Source organism: Bubalus bubalis, chromosome 3, assembly GCF_019923935.1.
Source record: "Bubalus bubalis isolate 160015118507 breed Murrah chromosome 3, NDDB_SH_1, whole genome shotgun sequence".
Lineage (NCBI taxonomy): Eukaryota > Metazoa > Chordata > Mammalia > Artiodactyla > Bovidae > Bubalus > Bubalus bubalis.
The window spans coordinates 101,959,261-101,986,578 of NC_059159.1; the positions used below are offsets into that span (position 1 = coordinate 101,959,261).

General features: G+C 34.9%; 1 protein-coding gene across 5 annotated transcripts in view; it reads right to left on the bottom strand.

Annotated features, from left to right (window-relative positions):
• JAK2 (Janus kinase 2) overlaps positions 1–27,318 on the bottom strand; it is a 120,223-nt gene that overhangs the window by 21,699 nt on the left and 71,206 nt on the right. For 4 of the 5 annotated variants that reach the window (XM_006068203.4, XM_006068204.4, XM_025281550.3 and 1 more), the window contains 11 exons: positions 24,786–24,931; positions 15,162–15,483; positions 14,194–14,313; positions 12,196–12,353; positions 9,288–9,399; positions 7,241–7,427; positions 6,446–6,573; positions 3,321–3,455; positions 2,101–2,188; positions 1,084–1,211; positions 17–155 (listed from right to left, as the gene is read on the bottom strand). In XM_006068203.4, coding sequence (XP_006068265.1) covers positions 17–155; positions 1,084–1,211; positions 2,101–2,188; positions 3,321–3,455; positions 6,446–6,573; positions 7,241–7,427; positions 9,288–9,399; positions 12,196–12,353; positions 14,194–14,313; positions 15,162–15,483; positions 24,786–24,931 — 1,663 coding nt within the window. The remainder of the gene's footprint in view (positions 1–16; positions 156–1,083; positions 1,212–2,100; positions 2,189–3,320; positions 3,456–6,445; positions 6,574–7,240; positions 7,428–9,287; positions 9,400–12,195; positions 12,354–14,193; positions 14,314–15,161; positions 15,484–24,785; positions 24,932–27,318) is intronic. The other variant, XM_044939907.2, reaches the window with a different exon arrangement.

Below are 27,318 nucleotides of genomic sequence, written 5' to 3' on the forward strand. Positions count from 1 at the left end.
TTCCTGTAGAACTTACTGTCTTTTGGCAAAACTGTAATACTAATGCCAGGATCACTAAGTTTGATGAAAGGAGGATTTCCTGTCTTCCTGTCTTCTTCTCTGATAAGAAGAATATTTTTGGCGCACACATTCCCATGAATAAGGGTTTTTTCTTCCTATTAAAATTAATTGCATAAACATTCAAATATTAACCCACAAATATTTGAGCATTTAGTATGTCCAGGGCCCGCAAGTGGATTTAAAAAACAAAAATTAAGTAAACATTAATTTGGAGGTACACTTTGAGAAAATAAAAGGAAATTTTATAGCAGCACTGTGCTTCCTATTTTACATTTTAAACAAAACAAAATCTATACCCATGGTGAAACAAATACTTACTTTTATCATTTTTATAGGCTATTTTATTTAATTATTAATTTATTTTTTGCCACACTCAGCAGCATACGGGATCTTAGCGCCCAGACCAGAGATTGGACCTGTACCCCCTGCTTGGAAACGCTAAGTCTTAACCACTGGACCACCAGGGAAGTCTCCGAAAAATTAATATTTTTTAAAACTACTTTATGCCAGTTCACTTTATGAATCTGAGATTTTAAACTGTATGTATTTGTAGATAGCAGCTGACACAAGAAATATTGTTTCTGTTCAGGAGGTGCACTCTGAAGAATTTGATCACGGGATGGCCCTCCAGTATTTTGCTTTTCTGACAGTATTACTTTCTCAGTGGACATAATTTCCAATTACCTACAAATATTGTAACAAGAGACTTTCTACAGGATTTTTATGCTGTCCATAGCTCTTTTTTTTTTTTTTGATAATTTTTCATTCAATTCTTGAAAGTCAAGGTACACAAACTACAGATTATCCTTCAGCAGTTCTAAGAGATTGATGGAATGACAATACTACTTGTTTCAAAATTTACTTCACATAAATATACACCTAAAATAATCCCTTTCCCCAACTGACACAGATTATTTTAAATAACTCAGCATCTATAGACTTATTTTTTGTTCCCAGGTCAAGATCCTTTCACACTGCTTCATAATGTAAAATAGTAAGTTGACAAAAGAATATACTACTTACTAGAAAATGCATGGCCCATGCCAACTGTTTAGCCACTTCAAGTTTCCATAATATATTTATAGAATTTTTATTCTTTTTCAGATACGTATCTAGTGATCCAAATTTTACAAATTCCTGAACCAGAATATCTGCATTAAAATATAATAATAAGGCTAAAATATAATACAATGAAAATATATATAATTTTAAACTTTTATAAATATATTTATAGTTATATGTGAGTATTATAGGTAAAGAAATTAAATTACATGAAATTCAATAATTTAAAGAAAGCATAACAGGTATATACTACTGCATTTTGGAGTTTTAGTTTATTCACAACAGTAAGAGATAGAAGTCTAAATAATTATATATAAACACAATATCATATATAGAATGAATCTCAAATTATGACTCTGCTTCAACTAATATTAAAATTAGTTTTCATATGTATATAACAATTTTTGGTGTCAAAAGTCACCTTTGGATCTTGCTGGGTGACTAAAACAAATGTTACGAAAGTTTTGCTGCCCATGGTTAATTTGGAGAATAATCCATACATCAATAATAAAGAATTTACTGCATAGAAATTTACATTAGTATTAAAAAAAAAAAAGATCTTGGAGTTTCAATGAGCCACTGACTGTCCTATGTCCCATTACTATGGACGGCAAAACTTTTTAAATTGTCAATTATGAAATACCATCAATTATATCACATTCAGATACTTTTAATGTGAAAAAAATGCATCACAGAGTCAATGAAATAAGTATAAAACCAAAAGAACTGGGATTATATGCTCTAAAACACTGTTTTCAAACTTTGAAAGGAAGTATATTCTCCTTTTCCCCTAAATGAAAAAGTATGAGAAATATTAATAAATAAAAAAAAGAAATACAGTGTTTTGTGTTTCAACAATATTTAATTTGTTATACTGATAGCCAACTATGATCCTAAAATTAAATTTTCTATATAAATAAAAATGGATGTTTTGAAAGACATAACATTAACAGAAAGGAAGCTGGTGGTTTTACTTACTCTCCTCTCCACAGACACATACTCCATAATTTAAAATCAGATGTTTGTGAGAAAGCTGGCTCATCATGCTTGCTGCTTCAAAGAAAGACTAAGGAAAAGAAAAAAAAAAAAATTGCAAAAGAATTACCTTTCATGTCTATAAGCATTCACAGTTCAGAAAGATACTCTACTCTAATTTTTCTTTAGAAAAATGAACTTCTGTTCTCAGCAGGACTATATACAAGACTACAATGTGCTTTGGTCCCTTTAGATTTGCAACTTCCATCAACCTTGATGTTAGAGTTCATTCCCAAGAAACCCCCAATTTAAGCTTAGTTTAAGGAAAGAGCAATGAGAAAGAGCAATTGTGATACAGGGCAATGTGAATGACGCAAAATAAACAGTCTTAGACCCATAGCAGCCAGAGTGGAGAACAGAGATACATACAGCTGCATACACCAGAGACAGTGATGTGCAACTGCAGTAAACATGGATGGGAGCTTCAATTAACACTTCCTAAAGAATTAAGAATGATAAAAGGCAGATAAGGCAGATAAAACAGTCTAACACCTATGTCAGGAGACTGGCAGATAATATCACTCTAACTCAACTAAACTTTGCCTAGAACTTCAGGGTATGGTTGTTGAAGATCACAATCACCAACATTGTGGAGTTCTGGATTATAACAACTCTTTGGCTTGTATGTTTCACATTATCTTTTACTAACTTCTTTTAAGACATTTTAAGTTCATAAATGTATGTGACATCACGTTTGGTGATATTTTACTGTGCTAAAGACTCTGGCAACTGGCAGCAGGGTTTCTGCTGGCTAACATTTTCAGATGATGCCCAGAGGTATCCATCCACATTTCACCTACACAGTGTTCCTCAGTACACTGCCCTTCAAACTTTTTTAAAAAGTAGATTAAATTACAGAGGAAACCTGTGGAACCCAGGAAGCTCTGGGGAGCTAACTTTAAAACCAACTGCCTTAGATTTATATATGCAAAGATGTAATCAAACACATAACACCACACTTAAAAATTAGTTTGGAAATTAGTTACAATGAAAAAATTCTGTTATTTTTTAGCCCCAACAGAATGCATCCTCAGAAAGGTCTTTGATATATATACTTTAAAAAATTATAATTTGAAAAGCCACATGAATCAATGTGTTTTGTGTGTATGAGAGCATATTTTAACTATCATAAACTACATGAATTATATAAAGAATATACAAACCTCTGAATAGTTTCTATGTGCTTTATCCAGAACTTTTAGAAGAACTTCTGTTTCATGCAGCTGACCATAGTCTCCTATTTCTCTTCTTATACCTTTAAAAATTTTTGTAAAAGTTCCTTGGCCAAGGCTTTCATTCTTTAACCAAAAAAAAAAAAAAAGAAAAAAAAGGAAAGCATGAATAAGAATGGAGGAAGATGTGGGAATTAGGAAATATGTCCAATGACAAGAGTTAAAAAAAAAAAAATTGATGAGCAAATATTTCCTTTACAAACCAAATCTGGATTTGAGACTCCATATTAGTTATATTCTGCTTTCTTCATAGTAATAAAACACAGAAAACAAAGATTAAAGAACAAAGTGTAATTTGATTTCACCCTGTTCTTAAATGCCCTAAATTAGGTATAATTATCAATTTTAACACTTTTTATAATGTCAGTGTTACCTACATTTATTTGCATATGAGTCTCTTTCCTTGCTTGCCTTTCCTGATAGTGCAGAATGTCTGACCTGTTATTTATTACTACTTACTATTTGTGTGACCTTGTACAGGCCATTTAATCTTTCTATACTGCAGAAAGAATAGAAAGAAAGAATATCTTGGTATCCTCATCTGAAGAATGGGGATAATGATTATTTTTCCATAGAACTCTCATGAACAATAAATGAAAAAATACACAATAGCACTTAGTGCAGTCCACAACAGAGTAAATGCTCGATTAAGTGTTAGCTATTACTACTATTACTAGTGCTTCCTATATACCCTTACAGAATAATTGAAAGCCTGCAATCTGAAGCAGGGCTGCCTGCACTCTATTATTATTAGTTTTGCGATGTTAGTCAGGTTACCTAGCAACTCCCTGCTTCTTGTTACTCACATAAGATTCATATCTTTGTAATTCTGAATAATTCTATCTATTGTCTCCTTAAGGAATTCAGATATCAGTTTGGTCTTTCTCATTCTACTTTCCATGTCCCTTAAGCTCTCTTTCATAATTTCCATTTCTTTCTCCCTATCTGCAGCATTTAAATGATTTTCAGATCTTTCAATTCAGTAGTTCTCTCTCCCACTATGAATAATCTGCCTTTTACTTTGTCCCTTTTTAAATGTCAATGAGTATATTTTCCATTTCTATACTTTTTCCCCCAAATCTTTTTGGGTTATGTTGATACTATCTTGGGTTTTTCCCTTGTTTTCAACTCCTTTTTTATGTTTAAACATATAAATGTGTATTTTATAGCTTCTATCTGAAAAGTCTATGAAGCTCTTAGATACAATTTTGATGCTTGTTGGTCTGCTGATTCTTGCTTAATCCTGGATAACTGCTCCATATGTTTTTAAATTTTCAGCTTAAAGCTCATGTTTGGAGTCATTTTATCTGTGGGAATCTTAGGTGGCCTACATTAAGAGGATATCCTTCCAGAAAGATTTTATATTTGCTTTTGACGACCACCACAAGGTGTTACTAAAGGAGTACCACCTATTATTTTAATTTAATTTATTGGGTTCAGTTCAGTTCAGTTCAGTTCAGTAGCTCAGTTGGGTCCAACTCTTTGCGACTCCATGAACTGCAGCACGCCAGCCTTCCCTGTCCATTACCAACTCCCGGAGTACACCCAAACCTATGTCTATCATGTCGGTGATGCCATCCAACCATCTCATCCTCTGTTGTCCCCTCCTCCTCCTGCCTTCAGTCTTTCCCAGCATCAGGGTCTTTTCCAATGAGTCAGCTCTTTGCATCAGGTGGCCAAAGTACTGGAGTTTCAGCTTCAACATCAGTCTTTCCAATGAACACCCAGGACTGGTCTCCTTTAGGATGGACTGGTTGGATCTCCTTGCAGTCCAAGGGACTCTCAAGAGTCTTCTCCCACACCACAGTTCAAAAGCATCAATTCTTCTGCACTCAGCTTTCTTCACAGTCCAACTCTCACATCCATACATGACCACCGGAAAAAACATAGCCTTGACTAGATGAACCTTTGTTGGCAAAGTAATATCTCTGCTTTTGAATATGCTGTCTAGGTTGGTCATATGGAGAAGGCAATGGCATCCCACTCCAGTACTCTTGCCTAGAAAATCCCATGGACGGAGGAGCCTAGTAGGCTGCAGTCCATGGGGTCGCTAAGAGTTGGGCACAACTGAGCGACTTCACTTTCACTTTTAGCAGCAGCAGCAGGTTGGTCATAACTTTCCTTTCAAGGAGTAAGCATCTGTTAATTTCATGGCTGCAATCACCATCTACAGTGATTTTGGAGCCCAGAAAAATAAAGTCAGCCACTGTTTCCCTTGTTTCACCATCTATTTGCCATGAAGTGATGGGACTGGATGCCATGATCTTAGTTTTCTGAATGTTGAGCTTTAAGCCAACTTTTTCACTTTCCTCTTTCACTTTCATCAAGAGGTTCTTTAGTTCTTCTTCAATTTATTGGCTTAGGGTTTCTCAAACCATGCAGGTGGTATAAACTTTAATTCAAAAGTTTATAATTACAAATTCTCAGGATGAACTTTTTCCTAACTTAAGAGCACAACTAAGACAACATTCTTTTTCTCTTTTTGCTAGTGGATAAAATTTTCACAATCCATATACTGTTTCACTGAGGATCCATTTACTTAAAAATCCTGGCTTTATTCACAGATAGCCTTACTTTTAACTCCTCGTCTTATATAGAACTCAAGACTTGGCCCTTTTTTTGTACTGCTTTTAGCTCTTAGTTCTCTTGATTAGTGAGAATAATCCTAATTTCCCAAAATGTCCTGTGGCCAAACATGAGCTCTTACGTGTTACTACTGTTTTCAGTACCTTCTTTGAATTTCCCTTACTTTCTTGAGAACCTGAGAATTAAGATACTTTTTCAGAAGAAGACTTTTAATTTTTAATTTTTTTAAAATTTCTCAAAAGAGAATACAATTCCATTCTTAAAATAATTAACTCATTTGGTATCCCATTTTCACAGGAAATGAAAGTATCTGAACTGCTATAAAATTTTTATAACATAGGTTATAATAAAATAGTTCTAAATGTCATGTGAATGAATGTGGGGTAGAAAATGAAGAACATTTGTTTAAAAAGACAAAAACAGTTGTTTTAAAAAGACAGAAAGACAATAATCAGCGTCCATTGACTTACAAATACCAAATCTTCATTTCTAATTTTGTGGAACACCATTTGGTTCACATTATTATGCCTTTGTAAAGTTGGTGAGGTTGGTACATCAGAAATACCATTGGTTCTGAAGACTAGAAGGTTTGATTTGTCTGTTTAAAAAAAGGATAGAATGAATGAAAAAAAATATACATAAAATCAAAACACACTGAGAATATAAATTGCTCTAAAGGAATAAAATTAAATGTGTCCTATATAAAAGAAATGCTTAACAGCCTCTTATTGTTCCTTTTTATTTTCCCATGGAAAACTATTTTAGGAGCTTTTTCATTGAAGTTTGATGTACTCTAACCAGTTATTATATGCAAAATTATAATCATTTTCTTAACCAGTACAATTTTTCAGGAATTTTAATATGCCTGTTATCTCAAGAGATTTCTAATCTTACTATTTTCATTTTAAAAGATAATTGAAAAGAAATTAAGATTCTAAAAGGATCTGAAAGTATTTATTCAGAATAACATGAGAATTTGGTTGTGAGGTCTTTCAGTTCAATAAATAAGTAGCTTATTGATCCTATGAAATTATTATTCCTTAAAATAAATTTTAGAATTATACAATTTTAAGTCACTTATAGACAACCCAAACGAAACTGAACAATTCTATTAGAGGATGCTTGTACAACATATGAGGAAAAAATTCATTGTTTTTGGAGCTTTTTCTCTCCTGTTTCTTGTAAAATCAGTATACCAAAGATATCACCCACCAAATACAACACCCAAGACCAGTATTTTAAAAATAACTAGAAAACTATTTTACCTTTTGGCTTTGGGGGACAGCATTTAGTAAACTGGAAAATTATACTGTCTGAGCGAACAGTTTCCATCTGGTAGCAATTCAGAAGATCTTTAAGATTACTGAAGTTCTTCTTAGTACCACTGAGGTTGTATTCTCCATTCTCATTTTTGGTAATCAAACAGTGCTTATATTCAATAACATTCTCTCGCTATGTAAGTTTAATTATAAAGAAAGGGAAGGAAAAATCACAATGGACATCATAGTGATTACTGTGACAAAAAGGATATCACAAAAACAACCAACAGAATATTTGAACCATGAATCCTAATGTAGGATCAGCATAGGTGACCAAGGTGTTAGATGCCTCAAAAAGGCATCTAATTACAACTGCCTAGTCTATAAATGTGGCTTAAGAGTTACTTTATTGAAAGGCAAGGAAGAAAGCAATAATAATAAACAATAATAACTGCATCCTTAAGAGCCTTCCATCATTTACAAGACATAGTATAAAACGATTTTAGCACATAAGGCCTTCCATGAGTTGGCTTCTGCCTCCATCTCCAACCTTAACTCCTGCCACTCTCAACATATAATCCATGTTTTAGCTATACTGAGTGGCTTACAAAATTTAAAGCAAATGCCATGCCATTTCATGCCTTGAAAACTGTAAGTGCTATCTCTCTGTAGAATGTACATCCTTTCCTTTTGAGCAATGACTTTTATTTAATTCTTAAAACTCAGTTTGATTTCACTTTTTCTGTGAGGTCCTCCCTAACAACACTTACTCCGTTCCACAGGCAGAGGTGATGACCTGTTCCACTGTGCCACTACAGTACTTGTGTAATTATCTCTCATACGGCAATCTTGATAAAATTCAGTTTTTCAATGTTTGTCTTATGTGCTGTACTTCTCATCCATCTATTCTTAAACATATTCAGTCTGCTATAAACATATTCAATCAACTTACAATCATTTTTTATAAAATCAACTCATTATCTCTGGTTAGTCTCAAGTCCTTCCTACTCTAAAGGACCTATTTAATCATTGTAAACCTTCTCTTATTGTCTTATTTGCTTACACTGGATACTGTTGTATAATAAACAATGCTCAATTTAATATTTTTTGGTATACTTCATTTTTGTTTTACAAAAAGATAAATTTCTTAAGCAGGGTTATATCATATGCTCCCTAATATACAGCCCTCATATTACACTAGACTAATACAGTAAACATAAAAATATACACATTTTGATTTGATAATTGAATATAATAGACTGTGAATTAGGATAGACTATCAGTATTTCACAATGTTAAAGTCATGGAGCAACCTACTTTCTATATTTTCATGGACAATTAATCCACTTTACATATGTTAAATATGATTGTTTTTTATAAAAATTAAAATAATAACACAATTCTTACAAACTCTACTTTTAAAAATTTTGGAAGCAGCTATAAAGTTTCTCAAGATTTATACCATAAAATTGCTTTCTAAGTGATAGTATATCTTATATAATTTTGTACAATAAATAATTTTAGTTGAGATCCAAAATGGTCTGTATTAACAGTGAGATTTCATTACAGTATTACACTTAAAGTGTACATTGTAGATCATTATTCTTAATATTGGAAAAACCACCAGTTAAGAGTACAATGTCTTTTTCTTTGTTATTACCCTATTTTGTTCTAATTCTATAACCGTTACCAGTAAAATGAAAGTTTACTTCTGATTTGTTTTGTTCTACACGTTTTGGTAAAGGTTTCCATTTTTGTTATAAAAGAGACTTCAAAAGATGTGATGAAATCAGACATACTGGTTTAATACTCAAACAAAAAAATCCAGATAAAAAGATACTAAGATATTACAAATAATTTTTAACATTAAATCCTAGGAGTTATATTTTGTTTATTTATAAAGAATTCCTGAGATAAATTAAGCTTATTTAATTGCTAGTTATCATATCCAGAACTATCATTTGGAGCATTAAAAAGGAAATACAGTAGATATTATCAAAGGGGAATTACATGCACTAAATAAACATATTACCATTAATTATGTCATACTAACCTCAACAGCAAAAGTCAGAAAATATTTATTAAAGTCCTTAGGACTGCATCGAAGTACATAGAGTCCAGTCTGATTACCTGTTTTTTTCAGTTTACTGATAGCAAAATCCATTCTAAAGGTAAAGAAATAATTTGAATGATAATGTAGTAAGAACCATTACATTACAACCAAAGTGTCATCTAAAAGATCGAAAGTCAAATCTAAAACTCTAAGAATTTTTGTAAGTCTCCTCTACTTTATACTTTTACCAATAATCTTGCAAGGAAAAATACTTAAGTACCAAGCCATTCTGCAATAAGTTCACATTGATTCAAGGGGCAATTATATTGCTTTAAAAACATAAGGTATCATAAGACATACAAAATCATAAAGAACACAACTCATTCTTTTGACTTTTCTGCCTTCCAATTTCAAATTTAGTATTTTAAAAACCATACTCAAAACTTCATTTAACTATACAAACAGTGTATCATAAAACACTTGTCTCTTCCATCACAGGCATTACTAATATAAAAATTTATGAGTATTTTTAATATTTAATATAATACCAAGGTCTAATAGAAGACCAATGGCAAGCAACAAAGACTACTAATTTTTTAAAATTTGCTATATGTTTAACTGAAGCTGTATATATTGAAAGAAATGTAATCTACATAAAAGCAAGAATTATCTCTGTTTTACTTATCACTGTATTTCTCATATATAAACCAGCACCTGATACATATCAGGTACTTAGTAAATGTTCTACAAATAAATGAAAGAATGGATGGACGGATAATGAATGAATGAATGAATGGCAGGAGTTTTCAAAATATTGAATATGTAAATTACAGAATGTTCAAATAATGCAACTTTTTCATAGCAACCATACTTCTTTTTTGGCTGCACTGAATAGCATGTAGGATCTTAGTTCCCTGATCAAGGATCAAACCCATGCCCCCTGAGGTGGAAGCACAGAGACAGAACCACTGGATCACCAGGGAATTCTCACAATCATACTTCTTAAACAGACATTAGGTATAGGTCAAATCAGTCTTGAATTTCAGTCAGGACCTGATTTCTCAAATATTTAAAGATAGGTTAAGGTAAAAAAGCTTCTTCAGTGGCTCAGACTGTGAAGAATCTGCCTGCAATGCAGAAGACCCAGGTTTGATCCCTGGGTTGGGAAGATCTCCTGGAGAAGGGAATGGCAATCCCTCCAGTATTCTTGCCTGGAGAATCCCATGGACAGAAGAGCCTGGAGGGACAGAGTCCATGAGGTAGCAGAGTCAGACACAACTGAGCAACTAATACTTTACCTAAGGTAAAAAACATATGCTCAAAATCCCAGATTGTTTCTTCTGCTGAAGTCCTTCAAACCTGCTGCTGCTGCTGCTGCTGAGTCGCTTCAGTCGCGTCAGACTCTGTGAGACCCCATAGACGGCAGCCCACCAGGCTCCGCCGTCCCTGGGATTCTCCAGGCAAGAACACTGGAGTGGGTTGCCATTTCCTTCTCCAATGCATGAAAGTGAAAAGTGAAAGTGAAGTTGCTCAGTCATGTCCGACTCATAGCGATTCCATGGACTGCAGCCTACCAGGCTCCTCGGTCCATGGATTTTCCAGGCAAGAGTACTGGAATGGGGTGCCACTGCCTTTTCCGCCTTCAAACCTGGTGCCAATCATAAAACACATTCTGGTTGAGAGATAACTTCTACTTGGGGAGAACAGATGTTCATGATAGTTGGTTTTATCTAGTGCTAAAGTAAGGTCTACAACTGTGTGGGTCAATATGTTGGCTAGTAGCCACATGAAGCTCTTCACAGTTGACCCTTGAACAGTGTGGGTTTGAACTGCAAGGGTCCACATATATGCAGGTATCTTTCAGTAGTAAATATTATACTACTGCATGGTCTGTGGTTGTTTGAACTCAAGGAAATCAACGAACCACAGATATGGAGGACTGACTATAAGTTATATGTGGATTAACATACTGTGTTATTCAAGGGTCAACTGTAAAGCTATTAAAATTAAATAAAAAATTCAGTTCCTTGGTTGCAGTAGAAACATTCTAAATATTAAATAGCCACATGTGGCTAGTAGCAATTACTAAAGAGCACAGATAAAGAACATTTCATTTCCATCACATACTGCACAGCAGTAGTCTAGAAAGATGGGTATCAGATACAGTTTGTGTTCAAAGCTTTCAGTAGAAGGTGTTGGATTATTCAAAAATAAGGATGATTATCAAATTTTGCATTGTGGCTCCTCCACATTATTTCCAAATTAATGAAACATAAATAGGATGGTTTTAAAAAATTAATACCAAAGAATTAATTAAACACAAGGAGATCCAACCAGTCCATTCTAAAGGAGATCAGTTCTGGGTGTTCATTGGAAGGACTGATGCTAAAGCTGAAACTCCAATACTTTGGCCACCTCATGCAAAGAGTTGACTCATTGGAAAAGACTCTGATGCTGGGAGGGATTGGGGGCAGGAGGAGAAGGGGAACACAGAGGATGAGATGGCTGGATGGCATCGCTGACTCGATGGACATGAGTTTGAGTGAACTCTGGGAGTTGGTGACGGACAGGGAGGCCTGGTGTGCTGCAATTCATGGGGTCGCAAAGAGTCAGACACGACTGAGTGACTGAACTTAACTGAGAGTACTAAATATCAAACTTATACAACAAGTTAGTACTATAGACTGGAATATAGATGGTAGATTATAATCTAAATAATTCTAATTATTATATAATCTGATTGGAAATAGAATTTTGTTAAAAGAAAAATAATTTCACTCAGATCAAGATAATATTTCTTTTCCTGAACTTCCTAAACCTAGGTTTATCATTCTGTTGTGTAAAATATTCTTTATAAATATCTTGTTATTACTTTAAAGAATTTACTTTAAAAGTCAGTATTACTCACGAAATTGGGCCATGACAGTTGCTTTGTATATTTTCAAGCACCATTGGAGGTGCTACTTCTTTACAAAGATAATGATGTGCATCTGCAGTTAATCTATAATATCCATCAATTAATGACACAAAAGACAAAGCTTCTCTTAATGACTTAAGCTCAATTTCCTCGGAGGAGAAAAGAAAAAGAAGAAATTTATTTTCACTGCATGTTATCAGGTAATTCTTCTAAATTACTTTTCTTTGCGATTGCTCAAATGTCTTTTATGGCTCCAAGTTATACACTTTGAATTACAAATTCTTGTGTCTGATATTTGAGACCCTCTCAAATATGGGTTTACCATGCTTTTCCAGTTACAGTCCACTCTATACCCATAATTATACTGTATCTTCCAATACACCCATTAGACAAATATTCCAGTCATCTCAATTAGAAACCTATCTATATCTAGTCTGATACAAAAGTTGGTATGAATTAGAAATACTAAAAGAAATTGAAGGAACAATCAACTTGCAGAAAAACAAAAAGTTGTACATATAAGAATGAAAATGTGATCATGGTATAATGCCTGGTTCAGCAAAGAACAATATTAGTCATAATGAGAATAGAGAATATGTACTTATGTCAAAAATTATAAGGAGAGAACTGTGTGAGGTATTTGAACTATAAAAAATATTTAGTTAACACAGGTTATAAAAATGATTCCTATAAAAGATACCATAAACAATGACATGAAGAATTGCAAACCTGTGCAACAAAGGATTAATACCTAAGAACAGGAAAGCATGCTGATCAAAGTGAATTACAAGTTTTATAATTTTGGTCATATAACCCTAAAATGGCCAGAGAGGTAAGAGAGATATTTAAATTACAAAATAAATATGACATTTAAGCCAAAAGTACAAGAAATATCTGAGTTAAAAAGAAAACAACAGAGCCAGAAAAATACGTAGTTTAAGAGCACAGTACAAAGGAATTCATTTCTTCCTTTCAATTAAAATAAGTAGGATGTCTGAAGCTGTTTTATCTTATTATTATTATTAGCCCAGGCTCGGCAGCATGTGGGCTCTTAGTTCCCAGACCAGAGATCAAACCCATGGGCCTGTAGTGGAAGCACACAGTCCAATCCACTGGACAACCAGGGAACTCCCTCTGAAGCTACTTTAAACAGAGAAAAGTTTAATCTTTTATAATCAAACATGCCTCACAGTTCGAATAGGGATTACCTGGGATTGGTTCACAATTTGTTATATAAATAGGCAATATGATAGAATTACGCACACCTCTACTGGTAAAAAAGATTATACAGTTGTCCCTCCATTCCTCTATATCTGCATGGTATTGGCTCAAGGATATGTCTCCCCTCCACAGACACCAAAATCCATGAATCCACAAGTTCCTTATATAAAATGATGCAGTATCTGGATATAAAGTATGTATATCCTCCCATATCCTTTAAATCATCTCTATAATACTTAATATAATGTAAATGAGATGTGAATGGTTATAAATACAATATAAATGCTAGGCAAATAGTTGTCTGCACATGGTAAATTCAAGTTTTCTTTTTGGAACTTTCTGGAATTTTTCTCTGAATATTTTCAATCTGCAGATAGTTGAATCTGTGGATATGGAACTCACAGATATAGAGGGTAGACTGTATAGACAGGAAGGAGCATTACAACAGGGAACGAGCAAAACTGGGGTTGGGGTGGGAGAGGAGAGGGCAGGAAGTAACTGGTCCTTTGCTAATTATGAAAATGACTGAAAAATACATTAATATACCAGACATTCTTTGGGGAGATGGTGTTGGTAGTGATACAAAAAACTAGATGTAATCAAAAAGCTTACTAAATTGACGTTTACAGCTCTAAATTGATGTTACAGCTCTATTTAAAATTATAATCAAAATCCCTACAAGAGAACATCTTAGGTATTAAGATTCTGAAATACTTATTTCTGACAACCATAAAGCATAACCATTATATAATGATAAAGCAAACTTACTAGACTTTTACCATCTTGCTTATGAATAGTTACAATTCTGCTTTCATTTGCGCCTTCTTGATTTGCTTGTTTAATACTGATATCAATAATATCAGGAAAATCACAATACAACTGTAAATCCTGTAATTAAGAGCAGTTGATATTAAAAATAGGTTGAATTTATGGAGCCATTTTAAAACAAGACTTATAATTTTTCATTCCAAATTCTTTTTAAAAGTATTGACAGCAATAGATAAGCATTAAATGAGATTCTTCCTCCAAATAATAACCCTAAGACTACACTGTATTTTGGTTTGCATTTAAAAATGAGAGGATTAAAGGGTGCCAGGAATCTAAAGTGTGCTACAGTACCCTTCAATCCAATCAACATTAATAGAAACCATTACCAGAAAATTCAGTTTACCAAATAATTAAAATAAAAAAATAAATAAATATCTGATAACATCCTAAGAACAATATAGACATGAACAAACTTAAAACTTGTAAAGCAAACTTAAAGAAGTATTTAACAAGTATGCAACATCATAAAATCAATAAAAACTAATCTTTTTCTAACTGAATTTCATAATTGTGCTTCCAGTTATCAGTAATAGTAAAAGAAAAAAAAAAAGCAAAACAACCTTAAAAATCACTTTTAGAATGTAAGCCTTTTTGAACCTATAAGAACACCATCTGTATTTTCCAAGTCTCCTGTAAATGTATTATCATACTTTCATAATTTTAAAAAACAAAAATTAAAAGAGAACACCATTACTAACTATTTTGTCATAGAAAACAAACAAAATGCCATTTAAGAACAATGAGAAAAGAACCATAGCTATGATCTTGCTGGTGTCACACTATTAAAAACTTCCACTTAACGGAAGAAGAGTAGTGCAAGACCATGTTCCAAATGACTAAAAGTACTTTGCTTCTATTGCCATTCTACTTAAATTAACAAAGAACGAGAACGTATCATTGAGGATTACCTGTTCTGTCAGTGTCTCACTTTCTTTATGTTTCCCTCTTGACCACTGAATTCCACCGTTTCCAGTTATTATAATGGTTGCAAAAATCTCCTCACCTGAAGGACCTCTTCCAGGTTCTTTTACTTCAAATTGCTCTGTGTAGAAGGCAGACTGAAGAGTTTCCAGATTTATAAGATACTTAAGTTTCAAGTTTCTGGCAGTGGCTTTGCAATGGCTGAATTGCTCAATAAATCTGCGAAATCTGTACCTTATTCTCTTCCTTGTCAAAATATGATACTCTTGGATTTTTGCTCGAACACATTTTGGCAAAAATGTCTTGTAGCTAGAGATAATAAAGAATATGCACAAGAGCAAAACAAGTTGAAACAAAATAAAATTAGAAGATACCACTCTTCTCCATAATAAGTAAATAGCACAATAGTCAAGTGAAAAAGGTCACCATCCATGTAGTATAAAACCTTAAGGTTTTATTTGATGATGTGAATGCCTTTACAAATTCTGAGTTGTCATAAAATTTTAGAGGAGAAGTTAATTTTTTTTCCCTAAAGAAATGAAGACGGAGTCTAGTTAATATTGGAATTTCTAAAAATTTCTCTGATATCTTACATACGCCATTTTGGCCTATCTTTCCTATAATACTATACTCTAAAATTTATCTGAATTCTGGAAATTGTTACATTTTGTTAGATATTACTGATACTCACTAGGCAAACATACTTCTTTTGTGTGCATTATTCTCTCAGGTCAGCTTCAATATCTCCTATTAATCCCTTTGCAATAAAAACAATTCTATTTGGAAATGTTCTGAATCTTTTGTACTTCCATCTCTATGTAAAATATCCTAAGGAAGGAAGATAACTTACTTCCCTTCTGCTCAAGTGTCTGAAAAAGGAAGACTATTTTATTTCTGAAGGTACAACTGGATCTCTATAACCATGTTAGATGCTATTCCCTTTGTCTGACAGCATTCTGTGCACTGCTCCATAATTAATCACTTGTCACATTGTACTACACGTACCTGAGTGCTGGAACTACCTAATGATGAGAGATTATTATATTTTAATGATTATTTTGTACTGTTATACAGCCATCATTAAAATTTAAATTAAATAAAATTGCAAATAAATTATATTTAAATATAGACAATAAATACTCAAAAGGCATCACTTCCTAATTATTTTACATTATTTATTTATTTATACATTTTTACTACTATATGTGCGTTTGAGGTTATATCTGAGTGATGGAAAGGGTGTGCTACTCATCTCTTTTCAATTTTGCCTTGGGTGATCTCAGATTGCTACTTTGAAATTGGCCACAGATACATGGTATTTAAACCATGCATATCAGCAAAAGTTACAAACAAATCAGATTTTTTTTCTCTAAGAACTGTTGTTAAACATTTAGCAGCACACCACTGCTTTCTGTCCTTCCCTGCTCTACCCTAATCCCCTTACGGAGCTATCAGTCTTGTGTTCAAGTAGCCAAAGCTGCTGGGAAAAGTCAACTGACAAGGTAGATGGGTTGCATTATAAATTCATAATCACAAATTTCAAATAGGCTTTTATCACTACTATCACTTTTATGACATTTCTCTGTTCAACTAATTTTCCCAAGTCCCACAACTATGTCAAATCTCCGATATTTTTAAAGTTCCTACTTCTCTTCTGTCTTACACCTCAGCTACATTTCTCTTTATTATCAAAAACGACTTTATCTTTTTCTTAGGGAAAAAAAAAAAAAAAGCTTCTCAAAGCAGAACTCCCTCAGTATCTTGCTGCTGCTACTGCTAAGTCGCTTCAGTTGTGTCCAACCCTGTGCAACCCCATAGATGGCAGCCCACCAGGCTCCCCCATCCCTGGGATTCTCCAGGCAAGAACACTGGAGTGGGTTGCCATTTCCTTCTCCAATGCAGGAAAGTGAAAAGTGAAAGTGAAGTCACTCAGTCATGTCCAACTCTTAGCGACCTCATGGACTGCAGCCTACCACGCTCCTCTGTCCATGGGATTTTCTAGGCAAGAGTACTGGAGTAGGGTGCCATTGCCTTCTCCAACAGTATCTTGCTAGTAAACCTTATACATGTGCACTCATTCTTTCTTCCTTCCCACCTATTACAATAAATAAGGTATAAATCTGTTAAAGTTATTTCTTTGATATATACTTACCTCTACCCTCTGGGGAATTTTACTCTATTACTTATCTTCTAACCACAAATTTTAAAAACATTAATGTTCTTCCCATCTTAAATATAAAATCTCCTTATCCTTCATCTCTCTCCAGCCACAGCCTATCTGGCTTCTTTTTAAGAGTTCATATAGCCAATTTCATTTCCTCACCTTCCCTTTACTCCTTAACTCACTCCAGTCTGGCTTCTGTTCCATCATTCTCTAGAAACCACTCTCGCTAAGATCAAGGAATGTTGCTGAAACCAAATTCCTTGTTCATTTTACTTGCCATTTTTCAGAAGCATCTAACAGTGTTAATCTCTCTCTCCTTGATACTTTCTTCCCTTAGCTTTCCTGATTTTCATCCCATTTCTTTGGCTACTTTGCCAGTCTTCTTACAGGCTCAATCCCCTTTACCTGGTGATAATTGTTAGAATTCTTCAAGACTTAACTGTGGGCCCTCTTCTTTTCTTATCTATACTTTCTTCAATCTAGATACAAATGACTCTGGTATCTCTAGCTCTAGCCCAGACCTCTAAGCTTCAGACATTATCCTCCATAGTCAAGTCAATTTACCCATATAATATGGATGTCTCAAAAAGTGCCTCAGACAACACAGCAAACCAAATTCATGAGTCCCCATAACGTCCTCCCCTAAGATTCTCCTAAAGCATTCCCTATCTGAGTACACTGCACTAAAGATCCTCTATTCCCACAATCCCCAGAAACTCGTGAATCATTCTTTACATAACCTCCCCACCAATCCCTATTATTCAATCTGTCACCATCTTCCCTTGATTTTCCCTTCTAAATATTTCTCTAATTTGCCCATTTTTCTTATTATTAACCCATTCAACTGCAATTCCTAGAGGAACTACTGCAATGATCTTACTCTCTAGGCGACCCACATTTCCATTTTCTCTTTCAGCCCTCTAATTAGTTTTCTACTCTGTTGTCATAGGAATCTTCTATGTATTAAACCCTTGCTTTAATACTCTTACATAGGGCTTCACTGGTGGCTCAGTTGTAAAGAATCCGGCTGCCAATGTAGGAGACATGGGTTTGATCCCTGGGTTGGCAAGATAACCTGGAGAAGGAAAGGGCAACCCACTCCAATATTCTTGCCTGGGAAATCCCATGGACAGAGAAGCCTGGCGGGCTGCAATCCACAAAGTTGCAAAGAGTTGGACACAACTTACCAACTGAGCACACACACAACACTCTTACATAGTTTCCTAGTGTTCTTAACCTTATCAACATGCTTCTAGGTTCTATATGGTCCAGCCCCTGCCTCATCACCTACTAACTCTTTGAGCTCTAACCATACTGACTCTCTTCATCCTCCCCATGTTTCTTTCTGCTGCAAAGCCTCTTCCATGAGCCTCTACTCTCCATCACTTACCTCTCTCCACCCAATAAATTCTACTCATTTTTCAGATCTCAAAAGTCACATTCCTTTCCTTTTAAGGGCAATTATATATTTGTAAAAGACTCTTGATGAAGGTGAAAGAGGAGAGTGAAAAAGCTGGCTTAAAACTCAACATTCAAAAAACTAAGATCATGGCATCCAGTCCTATCACTTCATGGCAAATAGATGTGGAAACACTGATAAACACTGACAGACTTTATTTTCTTGGGCTCCAAAATCACTGCAGATGGTGACTGCAGCCATGAAATTAAAAGATGTTTACTCCTTGAAAAAAAAGCTATGACAAACCTACACAGTGTGTTAAAAAGAAGAGACATTACTTTACTGACAAAGATCCGTATAGTCAAAGCTATAGTTTTTCTAGTAGTCATGTATGGATTGAGAGCTGGACCATAAAGAAGGTTGAGCGCTGAAGAACTGGTGCTTTTGAATTATGGTGTTGGAAAGGACTCTTGAGAGTCCCCTGGACTGCAAAGAGATCAAACCAGTCAATCTTAAAGGAAATCGATCCTGAATATTCATTGGAGGGACTGACGCTGAGGCTGAAGCTCCAATACTTTGACTACCTGATGCGAAGAGCCGACTCACTGGAAAAGACCCTGATGCTAGCAAAGATTGAAGGCAGGAGGAAAAGGGGACAACGGAGGATGAAATGGTTGGATGGAATCACTGATTCAATGAACATGAATTTGAGCAAGCTCTAGGAGATGGTGAAGGAAAGGGAAGCCTGGCATGTTGCAATCCATGGGGTTGCAAAGAGTTGGACATGACTGAGCAACTGAACAAAATATATAAAATTTAACAAAAGTCTGGATAGAATATAGGAGAGCCTCAGTAAGTTTAGAAAAAAACTGAAAGGTTTAAAAATACAATCAGAATACAAATACTTCCTACTTTACCTTCTTCTGTCAAAAACTTTAGCTAAAACCAAGAGCCTTACTAAATCTGGATTACAATTTACATAAACACCAGTGCTACTTGATTTAACAAGGCTTTGAAAGCTTATCTGGAAATCAAAAGAGGAGTTTAAGATAACAAAATACAAAAAGTTTTTCCACTTTGATTCCTAGAATAAAGGACAGACATACATCCTTTGCTATACTATAAGAATGTATAATTTCTTGAATATAATGAATCTACTTTGGTGTCATCTGTGATGGGAACTAGCTAGATTTTGTTAGATACACTAAAATTTTTTCAAAAGTCACAAAGTTATTAACTCCTGAAGCATGAAAACATTATTCTTGATGCTTTTGTTATACTGAAACTTTAAGTGTTAGTCGCTCAGTCACGTCCAGATCTTTGCGACCCCATGGACTGTAGCCCACCAGGCTCCTCTGTCCATGGAATTCTCCAGGCAAGAATATTGGAGTCAGAAGCCATTCCCTTCTCCAGGGGATCTTTCTCATGATCTGGATTGAACCCAGGTCTCCTGCATTGCAGGCATATTCTTTACTATGTGAGTCACAGGCTCTAAAAGCTTCTGAAGTTAAGTCTTCTCTTACATACTATTTTTGTACCATAACATGAAATCTGCATCTTATTATTACAATTGGAATAGACCACTGTAAACTCTAGTATCTGCTTAGCTGTGTAGGAGTCTAGTGATATGAGGTATATACCTCCGTTGCTATGTAAGTGGCCTTGGCCCTGGTCTAGTGTTTGCAAATTAACCAGGGTCTCCTTTAAACACTTGTCATTCTCTAGCTCTCTTCCTTTTGCAGACCTAGGATTTCAAGGAGCAGATGAAGAATGAAACAGAAAATTCTTATCCATTTCCTTTACTTTCTGTATTCCAACACCAAAACCACAATGCCCAATCAGGATCTGGCATAACAAAGGCTAAGTATCTAATACATACACACGCACAAGGAGATGCACAAACACATAGACACGGGCACACAGGTAGACACAAAGGCTTGTTCTCACAGACATAGATGCATCTAATACACAGGTACAGACACACAGAGATGTATTTTACATGTATTTTTTTAAGTCTGGGAAAGAATATATATTATTTTATGTATTATACTAGACAGAGAAGCATACGCTACTGGATATTTCTAGGAACAAAGCAGCTTATTTCATTCAGTGAAAACAAATTATTCACCTGTTCTTCCATCAATCCTGAAAACTTTAACAAAAAGTAGAGTTCCTTGATTATTTTTCAGAAATAAGCAACGAGTGAAAATTTGGAAAACATCAGGGAATTAAATTACATTAAGAAGGCAAGCAAATCAGGCATGACTTGCTTCAATACAGTGATAAATTATTTACCTAATATTAAAAGATCATGGTACCAAAGACAAATGAAAAAATAGATTACTTCAAAATTTAAATTCTTGTGCTGCTAATAATACTTTCAAGAAAGTGAAAAAAATCCACAGAATAGGAAAAATATTTGCAAATCATAGATATGAGAACCTACATCTGGAGACTTGTATTCATAATATATAAAGAACCTTTATAACTCAATAATTAATACTGAATTGTACAATTAAAACAAGTAAACTTTGAACTGTGGTGTTGGAGAAGACTCTTGAGAGTCCCTTGGGCTGCAAGGAGATCCAACCAGTCCATTCTGAAGGAGATCAGCCCTGGGATTTCTTTGGAAGGAATGATGCTAAAGTGGAAACTCCAGTACTTTGGCCACCTCATGCGAAGAGTTGATTCATTGGAAAAGACTCTGATGCTGGGAGGGTTTGGGGGCAGGAGGAGAAGGGGACGACAGAGGATGAAATGGCTGGATGGCATCACTGACTCGATGGACATGAGTCTGAGTGAACTCCGGGAGTTGGTGATAGACAGGGAGGCCTGGCGTGCTGCAATCATGGGGTCGCAAAAAGTCGGACACGACTGAGCGACTGAACAGAACTGAACTGAAACTTTATGTTATATGAATTATATCTCAATAAAGTTGTTTTAAAATATCATGGACTCTTATAATGAATGGTTAGTATCTATACAGTTTTAAAAGTAAATGAAAAATGAAGCAGAATTTTGCAGATGCATTTATATTCTGGTAAAGATAATCAAAGAAATACAATTACTATACATTCACTGGTTTTAGGACACCGGATTAAATAGGCAGGGAAAAGAATAAATAGATGATGCAATTCCTGACCTCAAAGAAACCACAATCTATAATGTGCCAAGACTTTGGACAATATCATGTCTCCATAGCAGAAATGTTCCACCATAGCTTAAGCCTAGAGTTGGCTTCATATTTAAAAATTCATTTTCAATGGCTCAAAGCTTCTCTGTTCTTCAACTATGTCCCTTTCAATTCCTTCAGTTTCTACTGACAACATCTAAGACACTCATTGTGTTCTACTATGGTCTTGCTACAGCAGATATTCAACAAATAGTTGTTAAATGAATAAATGAACGAACAAATGAATGAGTAAGTTATTATCCTAAGAGGCGTTTGTCTGGATTTTAATAAAGATCAAGGCCTTACTGGAAAATAGAAACATTTTTGTTTTTTCTTTAGATACTGGAATCTTTAAGATAACTTCAGTGAGTTCCTGAAATCATTCCCTATGGCCGGCCTACACCCTTAGATGTAGTAGACATTAAGGACTAATAAGCTAAGGACTAATGGGACTAAGGACTAATAGACATTTGAAAGCAAAACAAGAATACCTAAAACCAAAGAGGGAAACATAGAAACTGATAACCTGCAAACTGGGTATTTAACATGAGGGCAGTCATAAAAGAGGGACAAAAGCCAGTTACTGAGAGAAGGATTTCTAGGAATAAAGAGAATTTTAACCAGATTCATGACATCCTCAAACTTATAATCAGGTAGGTATATATAATATGTAAAACAAATGTTTAGACTTCAAACTTCAAAAAAAAAAAAAATCAAAGCATCCTTAAAGTAGTCATATATAGCTTCAAAAGGAGTACAAGTCTTATAGCCATTAAAGCTGGGCAATAGTAGTAGAATTTCAAAAAATCCTATTAGGCATGACTGTCAGAATTCAAGATGCAGAAGAATAATTTGGAGTCCGTGGATCACATGTATAAGAATCTGCTGGATGTGTTATAAGATGAATGAGGCCTAAGGATCTAATGTAAAACCTGACAATAACTGCTAACACTGTATTATATAACAGAAACCTGCTAAAGGAGTAGAATGTAAGTTCTCACAATAAATGAATAAAGAAATATTTATGTGAGATGATAGATATGTTAATAAAGAGGGAACAGTTTTACAATATATAGGTAGATGTACACTTTAAATATCTTATAATTTTATATGTCAAGCATACAAAAATAAACTCAAAATGGATTTTGAATTAAAAGTCTAAATGAATTAAAAGTTTAAATGTAAGACTGCATACTCTAAAATACCTCAAGGAAAACACCGGCAGAACACACCCTGACATAAATCATAACAGTATATATTTTTTGGTATTCATCTCTTAAAGTGAAGAAAATAAAAGAAAAAATAAATAAATGGGACCTAATTAAACTTAAAAGTTTTTGCATAGCAAAGGAAACCATCAACAAGATGAAAAGACAACCTACTGAATGGGATAAAATATTTGCAAATAAAATGAATGATAAAGGATTCAGTTCAGTTCACTCAGTCATGTCCAACTCTTTGCAACCCCATGGACTGCAGCACGCCAAGCTTCCCTGTCCTTCACCAACTCCTGGAGCTTGCTCACACTCATGTCCATTGAGTTGGTGATACCATCCAACTATTTCATCCTCTTTTGTCCCCTTCTCCTCTTGCCTTCAATCTTTCCCAGCATCAGGGTCTTTTCCAAAGAGTCAGTTCTCAACTCATATAACTCAACATCAAAAAACCTAACAACCCAATTAAGAAATGGGCATAAGAACCGAATAGACATTTTCCCAAAGAGGAAATGCAGATGGCCATCAGGCGCATGAAAAGATGCTCAATATTGCTAATCATCAGGGAAATGCAAATTAATTAAAACTACAATGAGATGTCACTTTGCACCCACCAGAATGGCTATTATTTAAAAAAATATCATACAAATATCAAATGTTGGTGAGGGAGGAATGCAGACTGATACAACATTGTGAAAAATAGTATGGAGGCTTCTCAAAAAATTAAAATTAAAATTAACATATGACACAGCAATTCTACTCTTGGGTATAAATGCAAACTGTAACTGTAACTGTAAGTCACTTCAGTTGTGTCCAACTCTGTGGGACCCCACAGACGGCAGCCCACCAGGCTCCCCCATCCCTAGGATTCTCAAGGCAAGAACACTGGAGTGGGGTGCCGTTTCCTTCTCCAATGCATGAAAGTGAAAAGTGAAAGTGAAGTCGCTCAGTCGTGTCCGACTCCCAGCGACCTCATGGACTGCAGCCCACCAGGCTCCTCCGTCCATGGGATTTTCCAGGCAAGAGTACTGGAGTGGGGTGCCATTGCCTTCTCCGATAAATGCAAAAGAAACAAAAATACTGATTTGAAAAGATACATGCACCCCAATTTTCAAGCAGCACTGCTTACAATTGCCAAGGTATAGAAGCAACCCTAAGTGTCCATTAACAAATGAATGGATTAACAAGATGTGGTACATACACATACAATGGAATACAACTCAGCCATAAAAAAGAACGAAATTTTGCATTTGCAGCAAAATGGATGGACTGGCAGTGAATTATGTTACATGAAGTATGCCAGACAGAGAAAGACAAATAATGTACAGTAGCACTTATATGTTGAATCTAAAAAATACAACAAACTATTAAACATAACAAAAAAGAAGTAGACTCACAAATATGGAAAATGAGCTAGTGGTTTCTGGTGGGGTGAGGGAAAGGAGGAATTCTATAGAGGTAGAAGGGAAAAAGGATTGTTATGATAACATACAAAATCATTTGTTTGAAACTTCTGAAAATCCTAAAGCATCTATGGAATTTTAAATTTTTTTCATTTAATTTTTTAAAAACACTAAAAAATAAATACAGGCAAACTGGAAAAAAACAAATAAGTTATACAAAAACTAGTCATACTCATATGGATCTGCATAAGAAAATTACCTGATAGAGCTATAGATGTCCAGTGGGGTTTGATTCTTTTCTTTGGCTATTCTCATCATATCTAACACTGCCATCCCAAGACATTCTTCCTGTGTTTCATGAGTCACAGGTACTTTTATCCATCCATGTAAAAAATCATGCCGCCACTAAAGTAAAAACAAAATACAGAAGAAAATATTTCTTAAGTTTTACTATCACATTTTAATCTGTTATTCTATTTTAATCTATAACATAATTTTCAGAACATATACATTTAACAAGGTCAACTCCTCCCTTGATTTTGAAACACTTTGCCATAAAGTTTTAGTATAAGTTCTTTTGCAAAGATTTAAATTAGGTTCCCAATTATCAGCCTATTTCACTGATTCTATCTTCAAATTGTATCTTCAACATCAAAATTACCTAAATTAAAATAGGTATTAATCAATTAAATATGTACTGAGTTCCAAATATGCTCAAAGCATTGTACTAAGGACTGTTTTGGCTACAAAGAAATATAAGATGTAGCCTCAGCCTCCAAGGAGACTAAAAGGTAGGCAGGAAGTGAAACAAGTGAAAAAAAAAAATTATAATGCCAGACACCCTATAGTGAGTACCACACAACAGATGACTTAGGAACTTAAAAGAAGTTGAGACTATATCCAGTAGCAGTAATTAGGAAAAGTTTTGCAAAAAAATTGAAATTTCATGTATTCTTTGAATATGAAGCAATTTTAAAAATATATTTATTCATTTATTTATTTGGCTGCACTGGGTCTCTGTTGTGTCACACAGGATCTGTGGCTCCGCTGCTGCAGGGCATGAGGGATCTTAGTTTCCTGACCAGGGATTGAACCCATGTCTCCTGCACTGCACAAGGTGGACTCTTAACCACTGGATCACTAGAGAAGTCCCAGAAGAAATTTTTGATTAACACAAAACAGGATGCAGAAATAGAAGAAATGACACAAAAAGAAAGCACAAGGCATGTTCAGAGATACAAAGTAGTTGGGTTGGAACAGATAATTCATGTAAAGTGAACAGAGTGAATTAAGACTTGGAAAAGCAAGTTGGGGTCAAACTGCAGGTACTCTTCAACACCTGGATCCCAGAAGCAATAGAAAACCATTTTCTTAAATGTATCCATTTCATAAAATATCTTTTCTTAAAGCATCACGCCTGTTTCACTGGTAGAAGTAGCAATGATACAGGACTTCAAGAAAATAAAGTATATTCAAGGAGACTCTTGAACAGGCTGCAGTAATGGTTCAAATATGAGAGAGTAAGGCTTTGCTGTACAGAAGAAAAGACACTAAAAGAGTCTGAAAAACCCATTAACTTTATAATTATATGTAAAAGAATGAAGAAAATGGAAAAACAGAAATTCTAAGATTTTGATCTAGAAAATTTAGGGACACAGATAAAATCAGACTAAATAGGTAATGGGAGCAAGGTTAAAAGCACCAGTATTCTAAAAATAACAATCTTCTTTATAAGAAAAGTAAAAGCCATAATAATGGCTGAAATACTAACCAAGGCTTAAATTAAGAGAAAAGATCAACCATATTTTATACACATTACTCCCTTCTTACATATGATAACATCTCATGAAATTAAGCCGGAGAAGGCCATGGCAACCCACTCCAGTACTCTTGCCTGGAAAATCCCATGGACGGAGGGGCCTGGGTGGGCTGCAGTCCATGGGGTCACTGGGAGTCGGACACGACTGAGCGACTTCACTTTCACTTTTCACTTTCATGCATTGGAGAAGGAAATGGCAACCCACTCCAGTGTTCTTGCCTGGAGAATCCCAGGGACGGAGAGGCCTGGTGGGCTGCAGTCCATGGGGTCGCTAGGAGTCAGACACAACTGAGCGATTTCACTTTCATTTTTCACGTTCATGCATTGGAGAAGGAAATGGCAACCCACTCTAGTGTTCTTGCCTGGAGAATCCCAGGGACGGGGGAGCCTGGTGGGCTGCCATCTATGGGGTCGCACAGAGTCGGACATGACTGAAGCAACTCAGCAGCAGCAGTAGCAGCATGAAATTAAGTTTTACATAAATTTAAAAAATAATTTTATTTTAAAAAATTAATATGCACTTAAAAGTAGGAGAAAGTAGGGAAAACCACTAGACCATTCAGGTATGACCTAAATTAAATCCCTTATGATAATACAGTGGAAATGAGAAATAGATTTAAGGGCCTAGATCTGATAGATAGAGTGCCTGATGAACTATGGACGGAGGTTCATGACATTGTACAGGAGACACGGATCAAGACCATCCCCATGGAAAAGAAATGCAAAAAAGCAAAATGGCTGCCTGGGGAGGCCTTACAAAGAGCTGTGAAAAGAAGAGAAGCGAAAAGCAAAGGAGAAAAGGAAAGATACAAGCATCTGAATGCAGAGTTCCAAAGAATAGCAAGGAGAGATAAGAAAGCCTTCCTCAGCAATCAACGCAAAGAAATAGAGGAAAACAACAGAATGGGAAAGACTAGAGATCTCTTCAAGAAAATTAGAGATACCAAGTGAACTTTTCATGCAAAGATGGGCA